This window comes from Pteropus medius, unplaced genomic scaffold (genome assembly GCF_902729225.1).
Source record: "Pteropus medius unplaced genomic scaffold, Ma_sr-lr_union100, whole genome shotgun sequence".
Lineage (NCBI taxonomy): Eukaryota > Metazoa > Chordata > Mammalia > Chiroptera > Pteropodidae > Pteropus > Pteropus medius.
The window spans coordinates 7,691,917-7,712,593 of NW_024352783.1; the positions used below are offsets into that span (position 1 = coordinate 7,691,917).

Consider the following 20,677-nt stretch of genomic DNA (forward strand, 5'->3'; position numbering starts at 1 on the left):
TTGTTTTGGAAAGTAATTATTATTTCTTTAAAATTTTTTATGTTGATATGTAATCGGTTTATTAATTTTAAACGAATTAATATTTTAAATGTTTCTCAGTTTTAATTTCTAATATGGTCAATATCTGTGTATCAATATCTCTCTCATGAACACAAACTCTTTAGGGTCTTGAATACTTTTTAAGAGTGTGTGTCTTTAGACCAAAAAGTTTGAGAATCATTAAGAATGATAGAATGGGCAATAAAAGGGCAGATATTTAAACTGATTTGAAGTTATAAGAGTATATGAAGTATGACATTGATTTAAAAAGTTATACAAAAAGAGCTTTTCGGTTAAAAATAAGAACGCAAGGGTTAGAAATGTGCTGTAGCCACATAAAAACATAAAGGAAAGAAAACAACAACAAGAGAGACTTGACTTCAAATACCATCTGAAACATTTTGGGAGAAAATCAAGTGAAAAATAAATCAGACATGTTTTTAAAAGATAAACATTGTATTAGGGCTTTCCAGAGAAATAGAACCAACAGAGAGAGAGAGGTAGGAAGGTAGTGGGGGTGGGAGTGGTAGGGTGTGTGTGCATATGTGTAGAAAGAGAGAGAGAGAGAAAGAGATGGAGTGTGGAAAGGAGAAAGGGAGAAAGATTGAGATTGATTTATTTTAAGAAATTGGCTCATGATTTTGGAGACTTGGTGAGTCCAAAAATCCTATGGGATAGACTGACAGTCTGGAGACTCACGCAGATTTTCTTCTTGCTGATGTGTGTATGTTGGGGGCTAGCCATCAATCTTAGTTCTGTTAAGGCCTTCAGTTGATTGGATGAGGCTTGCCCCCTCCACATTATGGAGGGTAATATGATTTACTCGAAAGCTATTGATTTAATTGTTAATCTCATCCAAAAAACTCCTGCACAGAAAATCCTGGATAATGTTTGACCAAATATCTGAGAACTGTGACCCAGCCAAGTTGACACATAAAATTAACCATCACAGATGTCTTTACAACTTCAGATTCTGATCATTTTAATTACAACTGAAATAATAGGGACATCGGCTTCAATTGTTGATCTAGAGTTTTATCTTTTTAAAAAAGATCTCAGGAAAATGTGACAAAATGTCTAGTAGCTCTTAAAGCTCAGAGATATATATAGATATTACATTTCTGTGTATTTGAATTATTACATTGAAAATCAATACTATCATATAGTTAAGAAAATGCTTGGAAATATAGTAGATTATTGATTGTAAAGAAAGATTCCACATTCAACACGTTATTTTTATTAGAAAATAACTATGCTATTTTTATTAGAAAATACATTATTTGGAGGGAGAGGAGTTTTGTGATTTTTGTATAGTGGCAAATAGTTTCAAAAATGCTTCAGATGTGACTTTTGATCAATTTAATGAAAGTGATCCGTCTACACAAAAGACCGGTTAGCAGTTACCTAGTGCAAACTGCACTTGAACCAGAGCAATTGTCAGACACACAGCCTTCTTCTTTAGTATATGTGTATGCATCAGTGTTCTATGTTATGTCAGATATGAAAAGAATTGTTTCTCTCCTATTATTTAAATAATGAATAACCTATATTAAAATTTTTTACTTCTCTAGACTTCACGAAAACCTCGTGAAGAGCGAGATGTGTCTCAATGTGAAAGTGTAGCTTCCACTGTTTCTGCTCAGGAGGATGAAGATATTGAAGCCTCCAATGAAGAAGAAAATCCAGAAGACAGTGAAGGTATCTCAGAATCTTAAATTTAGTTGTGACTTCTCCCAGCCCAAATATGTAATTTTTAGCTTAGTCATTTGACTATTTAGAAATTGCTTCATTAAAGAAATAGTATATCAGTGTTTTCATGGCATAGAGACTTTAAACTGGAACGTAATGTATTTATTAATCCAACCTGCAAATATTATGGAGCACCTGAGAAGGTCCAAGTGCTAAAACCAGAACATCTTAAAAATGGCAGTCCAGCTTCAAACGCTTTATTGCCAACATCAATAAAATGTCTGTGTGTCACATCGCCACATGTATTTATTCAGTTGGTATCATCACTTATATTTTTCTCTTTATTCCATTGAGTTTATTTTAATTGTTCAAAGACTTACATATGTCATGTTTATGTTTTCACATAAAAAGAATTAATGACCCTAAAAGCCCTGGTAGAAAAAAAGTCAATCCAAGAAATTTAGAAAAAGAAATAAAACCCTTTTTGTCATTTGAACAAGTTAATGACAGCTTTCTGAGAAAAGTAAATATTTTCTTGGGTGTTGCTAGTTTAAGGAAAAAAGATAACATTTATTTCAGTTGACATTAAAGTTTCTGTGGATTTCTTTTCTAAACTGGGGATTTTCACACTGATTTTAGTAATTCTTTATATATTATATCTAAAACACGATTATGTTTTAGACATGCACATGTTTTCTCCATCCGATTTGCTTTATTTTGTTTCATTTTTTAATTACCAGCATGTAAACTTCATATGTATTTGGAGATGCTCATATTTTCTTTGTAATCTCTTCTATTTTAAGTTTAGGAAGTTCTACAACTTCCAAGAATTTTAAAAAATTAGATTTTGTTTCTCTTTTTTTCTACAGGTTGTTCTTGTTAGAGTTTAAACTTAAAAATTGTCTTGAAAAAGATTTTGGCTTTGAATAATAAGTAAACTTTTTTTCTGTGTAGTTTTGTCAAAAATGAGATAAAGAGAATATTGGAGCAAATTCAACCTGGGGTAGAATAACACTACTGCAAACAATCCAAGTTCATGGTACTTCTAAAGAAGTCATCAGAGTTTGTTATTTTTAATAATTTGTAGCTTCATGTGCATCATGGGTTACAGATGCACATGAAGCCTGTATTAGTCTGCTTGAGTTGTCATAACAGAATATCACAGACTGGGTGCTTTAAACAACAAATTTATTTTCTCACAATTCTGGAGGGTGGAAGTCCAAGATCAAGATGCCGACAGGGTTAGTTTCTGGTGAATCTGTCTCTCTCTTCCTGGCTTTCAGATCACTTCCTTTTTGCTTTGCCCTCACATGGCCTACCTTCTGTGCAAATGTGCTCCTGGTGCCATTCTCAAAAAGACACTAGTCTGTTGGATTAGGGCCCCACCGTTATGACTGTATTTAATTACCTCCTTAAAGGCACTATCTTTAAATACTGTCACATTGTGGGATTAGTGCTTTAACATATAAATTTTGGAGGGACACAGTTCAGCAAAGCCCAAAGCCTAATTGTCATAAATGTTTATTTCAGAACAGAAAAGCCTATTCAATTATGGGCTAACAGATTCTCCAGAATTATTCATCAAAAGTGACTTTCATCTTTCTGATTTCTTCCTTGGACTTTGATAATTTTTAAAATTGTCAAATAAGATTATTAAGGTTATTAATTGAGGTTTTAAATAAAGTTATTAAGGTAATTAGGTTAAATGAGGTATTAAAATAATATTTCTGTCTGATCAAGTGTAAGTTGACATGGTTACATCATGTCCATTCGTACATGTGGTTGTGTTGTGACATCTAGAATAGTTTCCTATTAATAGAAAATGAACTTGCTATTAGAATTATGGGATCTCCATTTCCTTTTGACTTAATTTCATTTGGAAAGTGTCAAAGAAAAGAAAGTACACAGTCCATTTTACATTACTTGTGATTTATTGCTTATTGCCAAACTTAAGAAGATACTAAAGACTCTGTTTATTTATGTCAAGGCTCTTGCCCTTGGAGAATGAAGGCAGCTGCTGAAGGGAAGAGTCCCTCCCTGTGTCTGTTTTCCTAGAACATACATCTGACTCTGTGGACATCTTTCACAGTTAGAAGAGTTTAAATCAGAAAGACTGAAACTTTGGATTTCAGTCTGGATTTGCTCTTGTTCTCTTGTTTTAAAACATTCTTTAAAGTTTTTTGGGGGTGCAGAGGAAGAAATAAAAGTTTCATATTTGGCTGGTGCTTGGTAAAGCATTATGCTTTATTCCAACTCTTGTGGCCTGGATGAAGAAAGTAATTCAAAGTGCTTATGTTAAATGGTATTATCTGCTGCATAATCACTAAGATGTCTTCCAGTTGGTAATATGCCCTTGAATTTGAAGCTTTCCATCACTATATGAGTAGAAATGAGGATGAAGTCAGGTTTTTTGTTACTCTTTCAACATTTTGGTAGCATCTCTTATTAACGATAATTGCTACCATATTAAGACCTTACTACATGTGAGGTACTGTTCTGAGTTGTTCTTTTTCTGCTTTTTTTGATTTTTTTTATTTTTGAGACTTGAATTCATCTGAACTCTAGGTTCTAAGTGCTTAACATTTCTATTTGGATGCCTAAGAGCCATAGCAAACTTTTATTTCCCTACCCCCAAAACCTAGTTTTCACCTTTAGTCTTTCCCTTGCTTGATAAATACTTTGGAAATTCTCTCTCATATCCTACATGTGGTCTATCAGCAGATGTTGTCAACTTTTCTTTAAATGTACTGTTTAGAATCTCATCTGGTTTCCCTACCTCTGTTGTAGTGCCCCTGCTTCTGAGCTTCTTGGTTGGTCTGTTTGCTGCTCTTTGTTCCAATATGGTTTTTTCTACCATACAATAGCCAGAGTGAACCTTATAAAATGTAAATCAGACTATGTTTCTCCTCTACTTCAAATCCTATGATACTTTCACATCTCATTCAGAATAAAAGGCAGAGGCCTTGCTATGACTCATGAGGCCCTACATGAGCTAACCCTTCTATCTCTCTGGCCATTTTTTTGAGAATTTTTAAGATCTCTTAGCATCTTTCAGATACACAATACAGCATCATTAACTATAGTCACCATGCTGTACGTTACATCCCCAGGACTTATTTTATAACTGGATATTTTGTACCTTTGACCCCTTCATCCGTTTCACCTACCCTCCCACCTCCTGCATCTGGCAACCACCAATCTGTGCTCTCTCTATATGTTCATTTTGGTTTGGTTTGGTTTGTATTTTTTTCAGATTCAACATGTAAGTGAAATTATATAGTATTTGTCCTTCTCTGTCTGATTTATTTCACTTAGCATAATGCCCTCAAGGTCCGTCATGTTATCACAAATGGCAAGATTTCCTTAGTTTTTAGTGCGTACCACGTTTTATTGACTCATTTATCCATTGATGGACATTTAGGTTGCTTCCATGTCTTGGTTCTTGTAAATAATGCTGCAGTGAAAATGGGGATGCATACATCTTTTCAAATTGTTTTTTTGTTTCCTTCAGATAAATACCCAGAAATAGAGTTGCTGGATCAGATGGTAGTTTTTTGTTTTGTTTTGTTTTGTTTTTTTGGTAGGTCTATTTTTAATGTTTTGAGGAATCTCCATGTTATTTTACATAGTGTCTGCACCATTTTACATTCTCACCAACAGCAAACCAAGTGTTCCCTTTTCTCCACATCCTTGCCTGTACTGATTTTTTGTCTTTTTGATAATAACCATTCTAACATATAGGAGGTGATTGCTCACTCTGTTCTAACCACACTGTTCTCTTTGCTGTTCCTGAGCAAAGCAACCCCCACTTTAGGGACTTTTGCATGCGCTGTCTTCCTGGAATGCTTTTCTCCAAAATGTACCCGTTGCTTCATTCTCTCATTTCCTTCAGTCCTGTGTTGAAATGTTACATACCTCTGTGATATCTCCTGACCCACTGTTTCCCCAGTTTTGCTATTTATTCACTGCATTTATTACCACCTGGTATATCCTATATTTATTATTTGTGTTTTTTACTAGAATGTCAGCTCCATTAGATGTAGTTTGATTTTTTTTCACTGTTATGTCTTCAGTGCCTCAAACAGCTAAATTATCTTCATTTATCCTAAATTATCTATTGAGTTTTAAAAATGTGTTCCATTTGTAATTATTTTTCTGTATAATGTAAGATAGGGTCCTTGTTTTCTAAATAACCAATTTTGAGAGAGCTAGTTTATTAAACAAATGATACTTTACCTACTAATTTAAAATATCACCTTTGATATAAATTTTCTATATACTTGAAGATCTATTCTTAGACATTGTCTTCTATACCACTGATCTATTTTTATTGTCCCTGTGGCAGTTTCAAACATATTATAATACATTGGCTTTATAGTAAGTTCGAATATCTGGAGAGGCAAGTCTAACTCAATCTAGTACTTTTCATAATTTTCTTGGATTTTCTCAGGGACTTACTCTTGTACATAAAGTATAAGTCAGTTTTTCTAGTTTAAGAAATTTTCTTATAAACCATTGGGATTCTCATTGGAGGTTTATATTTTTATGTATATTTTATATATAATTTATATATGTTAATTTTATGGAGATTTAAATTTTATGTTATCTTACAGTCAATTTTAAGAAAATAATTTAAAAACTTTATGCTGCAGTGAACATCTCTGTATACTGTTTTTAACAGTGGCAAATTGGATCCAGTAAAGGAGGAAAGGTAGAGTAAATTTAAGAAATATTCACAGCCACTTATTCACTTTATACTTCAGCCATTATTTGAGTCTGCTGTGTGCCAGGTACAATGCTTGTCACTGAGACTTAAATGATAAACAAAATATATGATGTCTGCCCTTATAGTGTTTATAGCCTTGCGGAAACAAAAAATGTAAAATTGTAACTGTAACCAGTACGTGTGTATAAAAGCCATAGTAAGAAAATTTAACTTTTGTTAAGGAAATGATAGAAGGCTTTTTTTAAAGCATGGGATATTTGATCTAATATACAAGGGAGAAGTAGGTGAAAGAGCCTTTTCAGTGAAAGTAAATGGCATGTATGAAGTTTGTGGTAGAAGACACATGGGACATTCACTAAAACTTAAAAAAAAGCCAGTGATAATGGAATTCTGAGAGAATGCAGGGTGCAAGATAAAGCTGAAAGGGCTGGCAGGGGCTCACCAGCCCGGGCCTTGTAACAAGGCCATACTCAGAAATTTGGAACTTTATCCTAAGATTAATGAGGTTTCATGGAAATGTTTTAAGAAGAGAAGGAGGGGAGAGGGAGAGAGTGTGAGTAAATTTTGGTAAGATTTGGCTTTTAAAATACTCACTCTGGCATTGTTGTAGAAAATGGTCAGAGGGGAAGGTGAGAAGAAAATTCATTTTTGGACTAGAACGGCAGTTGTGAAGTTGAACAGAAATGGATGGATTCAGGGAGTATTTTTAGATAGAAAATCTGTGAAACTTGTTTAGACAGGATATGTGGTAAGTGAGACGAGCATTTAAAAGATGAATTCTAGGTTTCCGGTTTGTTTAATTGGATAGTAAAGAAAAAAATTTGATTTGGGACTGAGTACAAGTCCAGTGTAAGACATACTGAATTTGTGATTCCTTTGAGATAGCTAGGTAAAGATGTGAAAGCATTAGAAATATATTTATAAAATGATAGAAACAATGTGGGGGAAAGACCAGTGCTACAATGTTAAATTAAAAATCTGTGGAATACTATTCTAGAGCTTTGCTGCTCAGTGTGGTAGCTACTAGACACATGTGGCTATTGAGCTCTTGAGACTAATGCAAATTGAGATATGCTAAAAATGTAAAATATAATCAGATTTTGAACACTTAGTACCAAAAAAAGTAAAGTATCTTAGGATGAGTTTTCTATATTGATCATGTGTTTAAATGGTAATATTTTGGGCATATTGGGTTAAATAAAATATATTGGTAAAGTTAATTTTACCAATCTGTCTTTACTTTTCAGTTTGGCCACCAGAAAACTTAAAAAAATAATCAGATATAACTCGCATTATGTTTTTATTGGAAGGTGTTGTTTTAGAGTGTTAGCTCTCCTGGGTAAAAGAAAAAGCACAGAAATGGGCTGGTAGAAACAAACCAGAAAGTTACTATTTTGGGGAATGTTTTTTTGTTTAGTTTTGTTTTTCTGTTCTCTTCATTTTTCAAATTTCATATCCATTATTTTTATACATTAAAATATTTTACACTTTCAGTTTTAGAAGGTCAAGACAATTTGATCTTTCCCTTGCACACTCTGTAGAAAACTTTAGTTTCCCTAATGGCAGCGATACTTCTATGAGGTCATCAAAGAAGTTATAATTCATCCCAAACAACTTTCAAGCATGGCTTCTGTCACCACCTGAAACATGTTCATTATCAGATTTTTATGCTGTATCATTATCTTTAAGGTGCTGAAAATAGTTCTGATACAGAAAGTGCTCCTTCTCCTTCACCAGTTGAAGCTGTCAAGCCCAGCGAAGATAGCACTGAAAATGCGACTTCTCGAGGGAACACTGAACCTGTGGCTGAGCTCGAGTCCACCACTGAAACTGTTCCCAGTGCATCTCCATCTTCATCAGTTCCAACTACCAAACCAGCTGAAAATGAAAGTGCGGAGACCCAGGTGAATGACAGCATCACTGTTGAGACAGCAGAACCAATGGATGTCGAACATCAGGAGCACAGTGCTGAAGTGACTTCTGTTCTTGATCTCCCTACAACTACCAAAGCAGACTCTGTAGATGTTGAAATGAGGGTGCCAGAAAACAATCCATCTCAAGTGGAAGGCGATACCAAAGAAAGAGACTTAGAGAGAGCCAGCGAGAAGACAGAGCCTAGAGATGAAGATTTGGTGGTGGCTCAGCAAATAAATGTCCAAAGGCCTGAGCCACAGTCAGACAATGATTCCAGTGCCACCTGCAGTGCTGATGAAGATGTGGATGGAGAGCCAGAGAGACAGAGGTGGGACTCATTTATTAATTTATTATTCTATCTTTATTCTGTTGGTTGCTGACTAAATTATAGCATGGTACTGGCTACAGAGTCCTTTATAAATATTGGCAAATTAAAGGTAGTGTGTATGTTTTTAATATTGAGTTATGAGGCCATTCATCCTTTTAACCAAGAATAATTTAATCATTATTTTTTCATGAAAAAGATTGTGTGTGTGTGTGTGTGTGTGTGTGTGTTTTGACATAGATTGTTGCATGCATTGCACATGATAGCAAAAAAAGGGGATTTCACCTGACAAAGTTGTGAACTAAACCACAGATGACTTCTGTTCCTTGTTATGGAAGTAGTATGATGAAGGTGAAGGTGAGAGGCATTAGCTCCAACTTTGTTTGCTCTAAGACCCTATGGCCTCAAAGCAAGGCCTACTGTACCCCCTAGTATTAGATGTAAGAAAATGCTGAGAGGAAAAACATGTTAAGTGTTCTGAAAATATTTTAGAAAGCATAATTTAAATACAAGTTAATGGTAATTATAATGATCACTTTTTTATATCAGTTAAAATTTTAGGTTATTTATATTTGTAATTTAAAATATCAGGTACAATACAAATTATAAGTACTTTCAGTCATTAATAATATAGAATGTATTATATCTTTATGGTTTTTATAAAAATCATAGTACAAAAACTACATATTTTTCAGAAATAGATACTACATTTAATATATTTGAGTTCCTAGGTGTTTCCTTTTCCTTGAAAGACATGGAATCACCTAGAATCACTGTAGATTATTGGATTGGTGCAAATTCTAGAAATGAATTAGACTAAAACATCGTTTATTCAGTTTTTCGATCCAACCCTGTCTTTTTTCGTTTTTATTCTCTTTTTAATAATAAAAAGATAAATAAATCAACCAACAGATAGCCAAATTCTGTTCAAAGCTCAGCTTTCATAGCGTGTCCTTGTGTCACTGTGCTTTCAGTCCATATCTAGTATATTTTCTATCTTAATTACTTTAGTTTATTGAGATTTGATACTAGAATAATAATAATCAACATTACAGGATGATTTCTCCAAAGAGATTTTTATGTAGTAGATACTAGAATTTTAATCAACGAGAATTGAAATAAGATAGTGGTTCTACTTAACCATTGAGTTTTCCAGAAAATTCAACCATCAAGCAATCCTTTTTCCTCATCTCACAATAATCTAGCTTTTAATAGTCCCAGATTTTGACTGGAGTAAACACGAATGGATTCAAGCTGTGTAGTCCCTTTTTAGTCATTCTTTAATGAAACATCTAAAATAAGGATTTTCTGTGTTTTGCACTGTTGGTTTTGGTAACTATTTTTATAAATGAAGGAAAAATTAGGATGACAGTTATCTTAACCGAAGAGCATCCTAAGAGATGAACATGATAGTAATCTTGAAAGTCAGAAATTCTTTGGGAATATGTGGTGGTCTCTGAATGACATTTCTAAAGTTTACATCACTTTCAAACTATCAAAATGACACTTCTAAAGTTTACATCACTTCATACTATCAAAATGACACTAAATTTCCTACATCTTTAATATCATCTTTATGTAAAATATAAATTGTTTTCTTTTATACATTCTAATTTTCTTACCCATTTGTACCTTTTAAAATGTATGACTGATCAAGCCTGTAAGGTATGGCACTATTGTACAATTTCTCCAGTCATATATTGGGCATCCTAAATTCACATATTGTTATAGAAAACAAGTGAAGCCAGTAGAATATAAGATGGCAGAGACTGCGGTAAACGGAGAAACAAGTGTCTGTTTCAAAGCGCAGCTGCTACAAGTTCAGCATGTTGTTGCTATGGTAATGCTGTTTCCAGCTTGCTGTTTCTTTCCATTTTTCATGAGAAACCAGGAGTCTGGAATTTTGAGTGAAATTCTCAATTTTAAAATGGCAGTAGTCCATTTAAATGTTTTAAGGGAATGTAGAGTACAACATAGGGAATATGGTTAATAGTATTGTGATAGCTGTATGGTGCCAGATTTACCAGGGGGATGGATAACTTCGTAAATTATATAAATGTCTAACCACTATGCTGTACACTTGCCAATTGCAGAATATTTCCTATGGACTCAAAGCCTTCACTATTAAACCCAGCTGGGTCTATACTGGTTTCATCACCAATAAAACCAAATCCTCTGGACTTGCCACAACTTCAGCATAGAGCTGCTGTTATCCCACCAATGGTAAGTTTTTAATATGAAAAAGAAAAGGAAAGTTGAAAAACAAACCTTTAGAGACATTTCTTCTCCTTTAATCAGTACTTGATTTTTGGAAAAATTGTGATAAAAAACACAACGTAAAATTTACCACCTTAAGTATATTTAAGTATACAGTTCAGTAGTGTTTAGGTATATTCACATTGTTGTAAAACAGATCTCTAGAATTTTTTTATCTTATAAAACAAATTCTCTTCTCATTAAATCATCACTCCCCTTTTTCTCCTCCACCCAGCCCTTGGTAACCACAATTCTACTTTCTGTTTCTGTGAATTTGGATACTTTAGATACCTCATATAAGTGGAATATACAGTATTTGTCTTATTATGACTGGCTTATTTCACTCAGCATAATGTCCTCAAGGTTAATCTATGTTGTAGCATGTGTCAGAATTGCCTTCCTTTTTAAGACTGATATTGTCCCATTGTATGTATATACATTTTGTTTATCCATTCATCTGTGGGATATACCTGTTGCTTTTTCAAATGGATTCATTGTGATGGTTGATTGAGATGGTCATTTCTAAGTAAGAAAATATATATATAATGTTTTAACTATAAATATTAATAACTTTAGTTTTCGTGTTGTTTTGCTATAAAACAGCAGAAGAATAAATATGTAATTAGGTTTTGAATATTTAGAATGAAGTATAGAGATTATGGCTAACTTCAGTATAAAGTTTCAAATCTAGTTTTATTTACATTTTACCTCAATAATCTCTAAAGTTTGACTCCCTTTTGATAGCGAATTCCAGTCTTGGGTATTGTTCTTTTTCTTAGCTGTGTTCTAGCTCTTGCTTCATTTCAGAGGATAAAAATTTATTTCTTGTCTAATGTGATTATTAGGAAAAGTTAAGCATATCCTTATGATAGGCTCACAAAAAAGCATTAATTTATTCATTGGTTTATTAAGATGTATATTTATTGGATGTCTGCCCAGTTCAAGAATATTTTTAATGCTGTATGGAATATATGCATATCACAATCTCTGACTTCAAAAAACTTAGAGATTGGTCTTGGTAATAAGTCAGAAAAAATCATGACAAAAATTAAAATGAGGTCTACGGCCATGCCACCCTGAACGTGCCCGATCTCGTCTGATCTCAGAAGCTAAGCAGGGTCAGGTCTGGTTAGTACTTGGATGGGAGACCACCCAGGAATACCAGGTGCTGCAGGCATTTAAAAAAAAAAAAAAAATTAAAACGAGAGCTTCCTTCTTAATGAGACACAGAAAGAAGACTCTCTGTAGGAAATAATATTTTGATTATTCCATAACAGTTCATTTGGCTTTTTATAGCAAAAGGAGAAAAAGCCACGTTTACATACAAGCCAAAGCACAAAAGCAAGAGAATTATGTGTGTGTTCTCAGTCAGTGAAAAATTCTGCTTATAATAGCAGAAAAAACTATTGAAGTCTTTAGATAACAGGTCCTAAAAACAGTCAGATCTCTACTCTTCCCAAGACTATTTCTTAGATAATGGACTGGATATCAGGGGCTTTTTATTTAGTATTGGACACAGCAGATTGAGTCTTTCCTTCATGAGAAAATAAATAATTGCAAATTGTCCTGTTGTATACTGCGAAAGAAATAAGTTGACTGCAGTATGAAGGAAAATGGAGAGGGCATTACAATATTTTATTGTATGGTTAGGGATGACCTGTCTGAAGAAGTATCATTTAATTTCCTTCTGCAAGAGAATTGATATATTAATGAATTGGTTGTGGGAAGCGAGATTGCTTAGTCAAGAATGACTGCCAGGTTTCTGGCTTAAGCTATTGAGGTTGCATTTTCTAAGATGGAGATCACTGAAAGAGAAGCATTGAGTTTAGAAAACAAAATTTCCATTTTGGATGTAAGTTTTGAAGTGCTTTGAGATATCCAAGTGGAGTTATTAGGCAGGCAATTTTATAAGTGTGGAACTTGGAGAAAAATGTCTTAGAAATAGAAATTTATGAATTGTTAACATATAGATGACATTTAAATTCAGAGAAGTAGATATGAGTACCTGGTGAGAGGACATAGAGAGAAAGGCTGAGCCACTAGGGATTTGGCCATCTGACCATCATGTTAGAAGCGGACAGAAGTATTTTTATTTCTGATTTTTATTTTCCTTATCATAACTTTTGTTATTTATTTTGTGTTGAGTTCTGAAAGTAACTGTTCAGCATTTTAAGCATCAGACCTGACAATTACTTTGATTTAAAAAATGGTAAAATCACTTCAACCAGTAATATTACGGAAATAAGCATTACTCGCAATAGATAGTAATTATTATTATGTTGGTCATAGCATATTTAGATATTTTTCCCTTCCTGTAGGTTTCCTGTACCCCATGTAGTATACCAGTTGGAACCCCAGTGAGTGGCTATGCCCTCTACCAGCGACACATTAAAGCAATGCATGAGTCAGCACTACTGGAAGAACAGCGACAGAGGCAAGAACAGATAGATTTGGAATGTAGAAGTTCTACAAGTCCATGTGGCACCTCCAAGAGTCCAAACAGAGAGTGGGAAGGTAGGTAGAGCTATCACCATAAAGAAATCAACTGAAAGGAAACAAAGCTATATTCAAAGGTAGTGTCCTTTGTGCTTTGTTATTTATCAGCATATCAATTGATTTATTACACTTTTCCCAAACAGATAGATTTCTTTAAATTGACTTCAGTTAAACTATTAAGTAGTACTAGTATTATTGAATTTTCTGTTACTCATCTTTATGCTGGAAGACCATATTAAAGCCATGCTTTATGTTCCATTCATCTGAGTTTTCAGAGTAAGTATGAATTGTCATTCTGTCCTCCATGCAAATCACCTGTATCTGGGTAATATTCTAATTTCTATGATGTGATGGGAGACAACTTTGTGTAATGTGTAAAGGCAATCAGACCCTGACTCAACCCTCACCTCAGCAAGCATTTACCACTTGCGTGGCCATGGGCAAGTCACTTAACCTTTCTGAGCTTTAGTTTTCTCATTTGTAAATTGCAAATTACCTAAGTACTTACCTTGCTGGGATTATAACCTATAAGAAAAAATGAACATTCAGTATTTTATAACACATGGCTCAGCTTTATGATATATGATAGTTCATACTAATTAGTATATCAGTATATACATTGTTTAAATAGATACTATGAAGGTACTGTTATTGTTATGTCACTGTTATTTCAAGTGACAGATTTGAGTTGTGCGTGCTTTTTTTAGTTGGTGCATTATGTACTTTGTTTCTTAAAAAAAAGGGAATGATTCCTAAATTTTAATAAGTTCTAGCATGTTTAGAAAATGGCACATGTGTTATGGGTGATAGTAAATTTATGGACCATATGCTATAATATGCTTAGAATATAAGAATATTAAAATCTTCTGTGATTATGGTGTAGTTTTTTTTTTTTTCCGCACTGATTCAGAAGACTCTTCGCAGTACTTTATATAAATGAGAGCTATTAGTTATAGAAGACCATGCATTTCAAGGGCTATTTAATGTAAAACAGGAACTGTGGTATTTAACCGATCTTGCTGACTCCACACTCCAGTCACACCAATAATGAGTTATTAGTTACATGACACACTGAACCTCCTATGTTAGAGTTTTAAATATAAAATTGTTAGTGTTTTAAATGTATACCTTATGCTAGTAAAAATGTGAACCAGTGTGATAATACCCACCAAGGCTGAGTATATAATAGGTATTAACTGAATATATCTTGAAAGAAGGTAAAAACAATGATAAATTTTGGGTTTTTAGTATATTTCGTCTAGAGAATCCTTAATTCCTAACTCAGTAATTGACATAATGTGTACTCAGTAATTACATGTTGAAGGAATGAATTAAATGAATTAAAGAGCATAAATGGATTTAGCAGAAGTGCTTAAGAGCATTCTAATTAGGAGAAAATCTGTCATTACAAAAATGATAAATTATAGAATAATTTTAAAGTCTGTCGATCTATTTCTTACATAAATGATTTAGAATAAATTTTGTGAGGAAGAATTAAAACCTAGAAAAAAATGACATTCAAATGGTATTTGCTGAACTCATGCTAAAGCTTAACATTATGCAATTAGTAATGTCTGGATCATCCTGTATCATATAGTTATTTTAGGACCTCAATATTTTTTCTTGATCTGCTTTACAAAATGGGTTGTATTGGGAACTGGACAGACTGAACCATGTTAGAGCCTCAAATTCTGAGATTCCAAACTGAACTGCATTTCTCTGTGGTCAGTAACATTAATCTATATGGTTTAGATCTGCACAGTGTCCTAATTTTTAATCATAATGCAGTGGTCTTAAAACCAGATTGTATTTATATTTTTGATTTAACATGACACCAAGATATTTATTAACATGACACCAGTTTGGTTTAAGGCAACTCTACAAACTGGGACAGTTGATTACATTTTATCCCAAGGTATTAAATTTCATTTTAACTAATTTACCTAGTATGTTCATCCAGGAATTTATTTAACAAGTACCTGAAGTTTCTCCTGAATTTATAGTTATCCTGTAGTTCATTGCGAAGGATAATCTTCCAAATAATATTTATATATTTGCATTTAAATTGCATGTATATAGAATGTTTGACAACTGTTTTCAATGCAACATCATAGAGTAGCTTATATACAATGTAGGCTGGTAAAGTCCACCTGAATTAGGACCATGGTTTTGACTTTTCCCTTCATGTTCTCATTTAGAAAGTAACAGTCAGCACCTGTTTTCTAACTGTTTGATTATATTCATTTTCTCTTAATGTCAATGGTACAAATAATTATTGTAGATGTGCCCTTTTAAGGTGGCTTAAAGCCTTTCCCTCTATAGAAAAGCTTGATAAAATTTTTAGAAAATTGTTTTCACTTTCCAGTAACATTTACACAAGTTGACCCTTGCTTTAGTTTGAAGCCTTTTCCTACCATGAAGGAACTCAAACATGTAGAGATAGAGTTAGAATTGAACTACTAATGCATGTTAATAAAATCTATCTAATCTAAATAAAGAGTTAATGCTTCCATGCAACTGAATCTAGTTAATTTTGTTTTTGTTGTTTATGTCTGTATTTTTTTCAGCTCTGAGTACATAGCTGTATTTAGAACCATCTAAATTTTCATCTTTTTCTTTAACACTACTGTGACAAAGTGGATTTTTCCACATAATTATAAACTTACTGGAAATAGCAAAACAATCAGACACTGAATTTACAATACACTGTCATGTTAAATTCTCTAGAAAGAAAATAGTCATTCCGTTTTGAAGTTGGTTTCATAAATTTTCACAATTTTAGGACACAATCTCATTTATTATATTAATAAGTCACAGAAAGAGTACTGTTATTTTGTTGGATACCCCAGAGGAATCTGAAATTCAGCACCCAACGATTCAGAGAGAGATTAGTGCACTGTATTTTAGAGCTCAGGGTCAGGAATTATACTCCTTTTGAAAAATCCCTGTAGTATGACCTTGGTTGGGCATTTAGGTGTGAACTTCAGTTTTCCTCATCTCTAAAATGGTGTTAATAATCTCATTGGTCCTGAGGGCTAAATAAGATAATATATATAATGCACAGTGCTCCGCACATAGTAGTACTGAATATTAGCTGATATTACTTTAATCGTTTATGGATTGTAAAAGTATCTTAGTAAACCAAAGAACCTTTTTATGCCTCATGCTAATGAATCTCTATTTGAAACCGATTACAAACCTTCAACTTAATAGTGAAATGCTAGAGACTTCCCTTTGGATAGGAATTATCAGGATGCCCACTGTTACTTGTTATTAGTGCAGTAAGGAGAAAAGGAACTGAAAAAGAGTTTTAGCTCTTCGAAGGGAGAGGACAAATTATAATTCATGGGATAAGATTATCCACCTAAAAATAAAGATTATCTACGTAGAAAGCCTAAAAGAATCAACTGAAAAGTTATTAGTGCAAAAAGGAAAGTTCATTAAGTTTCTAAGAAAAAATCAGTATTCAGAAATCCACATCTTTCTTTCCTATGTATCTGCAGTAATTAGTTATATATATGAAAAAGATAGTTTTCCTAGCAACAAATATAAAATAACTATAAATAATTTTTAACAAGGAATATGTAAGACCTATGTGAAAAAATATATGTTCCTCAATTAAGAAACACATTATTATAAAATGTCAAGCCTCCTGTATTCGTAAATCTAATGGAAGTTCAATGAAAATTTCGGTGATACTTTGCGGAGGAGGAAATACTCAGAATGATTTTAAATTTAGATTTATCTGGAAGAATAAATAGATGAGACTAGGTAAGCAAAAGAATAATAAAATGAACAGGAATTTGTCCTGTCAGACATTAAAATGCCACAAATCTAAGTGGTTTGGATTACAGACAATTTTACTTTCTTCTTTGAGCTTTTCTGATTTTCCAAAATTACAATGTCAATTTCATTTTAAAAAAAAGGAAAAAAATTATATAAAATCATACACATATTTTTAAGCTTTAATATGACTGAATATCTAATATGTCCTTAAGCTTAAAATTTTTAAAATAATTTTTAAATTTTTAATTTATGTTTATGTGGAGATAAATTATATGGAGTAATTTTCATTAGCATTATTGCAGTAAAATTCAGTTTTATAAGCTTGTGTAGGTTTTTTGACTTAGTTTGATCTGCATCTTTCATTTCTTATTACATTTATTGCTCTAAATATTAAGCAGTGGACTTCAACAGGCTAATTATAAGAGTTGGGATCCTCAAAATCTGACCTCTAATTCAGGCCAGACTCGAAATCACAAAATGGTTGGATAATCTGATGTTTGCCTAATGTGATCTTTATTGCATGTGAAAACATTTGATTTTCCTAACGAGAAGAAAGAGAGAAGTTCTTTGTCCTTTTAAAGAGAAAAGTGTAATTGAATTTTCGAGGATTTTACTAGGTCATAGTAATGGTGCATACACAGAAGATTTAGATTTATAGGGTTTCTTAACCTCTGTGGAGGAATTTTAGACCTTGATACTAGTATATAGTTGGATCTGCCCCTGGATGGTGTGGGCTTGGTCCTTTCACACTTACTATTTTAATTTGGGGTTCTTCCCTTATTTTGATAACTTTAACTTTCATAGGAAAATCAGTCGCCTATATGCCTTATGCTGAGGTCAAACGTGCTCTAGAACAGGAAGCACAGATGTACAATACCGCAGCAAGGTCAGCATCACCGTGTAGGCTTTCTCCAAGAGAAGTCAGTAAAGCCGCTCCACAGCCTGATATGAGTGCAGCCCGCTATAGTGTCCCGCCAGGTAAATATTGTTCCTCTGTGCAGTGGCTGCTGGCCATCTACCTACAGATGTTAGACACGGGTGGTTTAATCTTATGAATGAAGTGCTCTTCTAGGACATGTCCTTGCTATTTCAAAATTACTTTCTTGTTTCTCTTTATTCCATCATCAGTTATATTCAGTTGAGACTCACTGGGCTACTGGAAAATTTGTGTTAGCATATGTATATTGCTACATTGACTGGCTTTTCTCTTATGAGTACATGTACCTTGTAAAAATCTTGAGATCTCCACTCTCCCTAGCCCACCTCTCCCAGAAATTCAAGAGCCTGAGAGAGCCAGAGTCAGTAAACATTTCTCAAATTAAGTGAGATGCAGAGAGGATATATAATTGGTTGTCAGTCATGTCTGCAATTCTCCAAAGTTGTAATACCAACTATTCCTAAGAAGCACCCTTTTATCTCACTTACATTGTGAGGTCCAAAGAGTGATGGAGAGAGAGAGAAAAAATTATTAAAGATTGCCATTTGCATTTGCTGAGTTCTAGTTTGAAATGAACATTAGCTTAAAAGCTCTGGCTTGAGAGGGAGTTAAAAATTTCAGCCTCACAAATACCATTAGTGACTGGAATATGGATACAGGTTTAATTCAAGTGACAAATTTGAAATAGAAATTTTCATCTTTGGCTTCATCTTACACTTACAATTTAATTTCTTATTTAAAAATTCAGAAATGACTTTGATATGTAAAATGTTGCAGACTAGGAAATTGACTATTTTAAATAATTTTTTTCTTCCTTTTAAAAGTCCTTCAGCCTGCTCCACATCAAGTGATAACTAATCTCCCTGAAGGGGTTCGCCTTCCAACAACTCGACCCACTAGGCCACCTCCTCCTCTCATCCCGTCATCTAAAACCACAGTGGCTTCAGAAAAACCATCGTTCATACTGGGAGGCTCCATCTCACAGGTAAAATGGGTTCTCTTCTTAGTAACTTTTCTGATGAATATAGCTTTGGTAAATATGTTTCCTCCTCCTCTTGCTAATTTGTCAGAGTCCTACTAAATAAAAAATCTGTCTATATATGAAGAGAGAGTAACTAGAAAATGCAGCAATTGCTATATTCCATGCCACGCACAGGATGTTTGTATGAGTTAAGTGCTCAGATTGAGTGACTGTGGGACACTATATGGTTTAACATAAGAAAGTGCATATGTGCCCTGAAGTGTAGCGTAAATGAAAATGGAATATTTTCAAGTAACTAGAATATTTTTTGACTAATTATTATTAAGACTCTATGGAATTGTAGATGTTGATAAGTCCTAGCTTATTCTGACTTTAGCCTCCCTCCCTCCCTCTCTTTCACAGTACTTCAAAAAAAAAAAAAATACTGTCTGATTTAATGTTTCGATTAGTTCTGATTAATGTGCACAGCCAGTTACCACACCCCTGTCAGGTTACAGAACATTTCCATCACTTTAAAATGTTTTCTCATGCTCCTTCCTAGGCACTATCTTCTTCCACTTCTTGAAGTAACCACTGTTCTGCTTTCTATTGTCGTATATTAGTTTTGCCTTTTCTAGAACTTCATATAAATGGTACAGTGTGCACTCTTCAGTGTGTCTTCTTTATCTTAGCATATTGGTTTTAGGGATTCGTCCAGGGTTTTGTGTAATCAGTATTTTCTTTTTAATGCCGAATAATACTCTATTGTATGAACATACCAGTTTGTTTATCCATTTTCTTATAGATGGAAACCTAAGCTGTTTCTAGTTTTTGGCTACTGTGAATAAAACTGATATGAATATTCTTGTACTGGGTTCTTTGTAAACATAGATTTTCATTTCTCTTTTATAAATTCCCTGAGAATGGAATTGCTGGGTATGTGTATATTTTACTTTATAATTTTCCAGAGTGGTTCTGTAATTTTACACTGCCACCACCAATGTGTCAGCCTTTGGGTTACTCTATTTCTTGTTTTCAGTCTTTTTTATTTTAGTCATTCTAGTGGCAACAAATGATGTGGAACACTTTTTCCTATACGTTGGCCCTGAGTACATCTGATTGCAAAGTGACCGTTAAGTCTTATTTTGTGTTTTTATTGGGTCTTTTTGTTATTAGGTTGTAGAAGTTTATTACATATTATGGATAAAAGCTCTATTAGATATGTGTATTAAAATATTTTCTCTGTTTGTGGCTGTGTTTTGTTACTAGTGTGTTTTAATGAGCAGAAGTTTTAAATTTCAATGAAGTCCATGTGTAAATGTTTTATCTACTGTGATTTGTTCTTTTTCTCTTTAGAAATTTTTTCCTGCTCCAAGGTTGTAAAGTTATTTTTCTATGTTTTTCTTTTGAAAGCTGTATAGTTTTGGCTTTTACATTTAGATCTGTGATCCATGTCAAATTAATTTTTGTGTACAACGCAAGGGCAAAATTGGCATTCATTTATCCATTTGGATTTGCAGTTTCAGTAATGTTGGTTGAAAATTCTTT

At 33.4% G+C, this 20,677-nt stretch overlaps 1 protein-coding gene and 1 pseudogene across 24 annotated transcripts in view; both read left to right on the forward strand.

Moving 5' to 3' along the window:
• Positions 1 to 20,677, forward strand: part of NCOR1 (nuclear receptor corepressor 1) — a 173,824-nt gene that overhangs the window by 103,618 nt on the left and 49,529 nt on the right. For 13 of the 24 annotated variants that reach the window (XM_039847432.1, XM_039847440.1, XM_039847443.1 and 10 more), the window contains 6 exons: positions 1,611 to 1,737; positions 8,144 to 8,696; positions 10,787 to 10,916; positions 13,268 to 13,463; positions 18,036 to 18,209; positions 18,993 to 19,153. In XM_039847432.1, coding sequence (XP_039703366.1) covers positions 1,611 to 1,737; positions 8,144 to 8,696; positions 10,787 to 10,916; positions 13,268 to 13,463; positions 18,036 to 18,209; positions 18,993 to 19,153 — 1,341 coding nt within the window. The remainder of the gene's footprint in view (positions 1 to 1,610; positions 1,738 to 8,143; positions 8,697 to 10,786; positions 10,917 to 13,267; positions 13,464 to 18,035; positions 18,210 to 18,992; positions 19,154 to 20,677) is intronic. The other 11 variants (XM_039847450.1, XM_039847449.1, XM_039847451.1 and 8 more) reach the window with 3 other exon arrangements.
• On the forward strand, positions 12,008 to 12,126 carry LOC120590008 (uncharacterized; annotated as a pseudogene).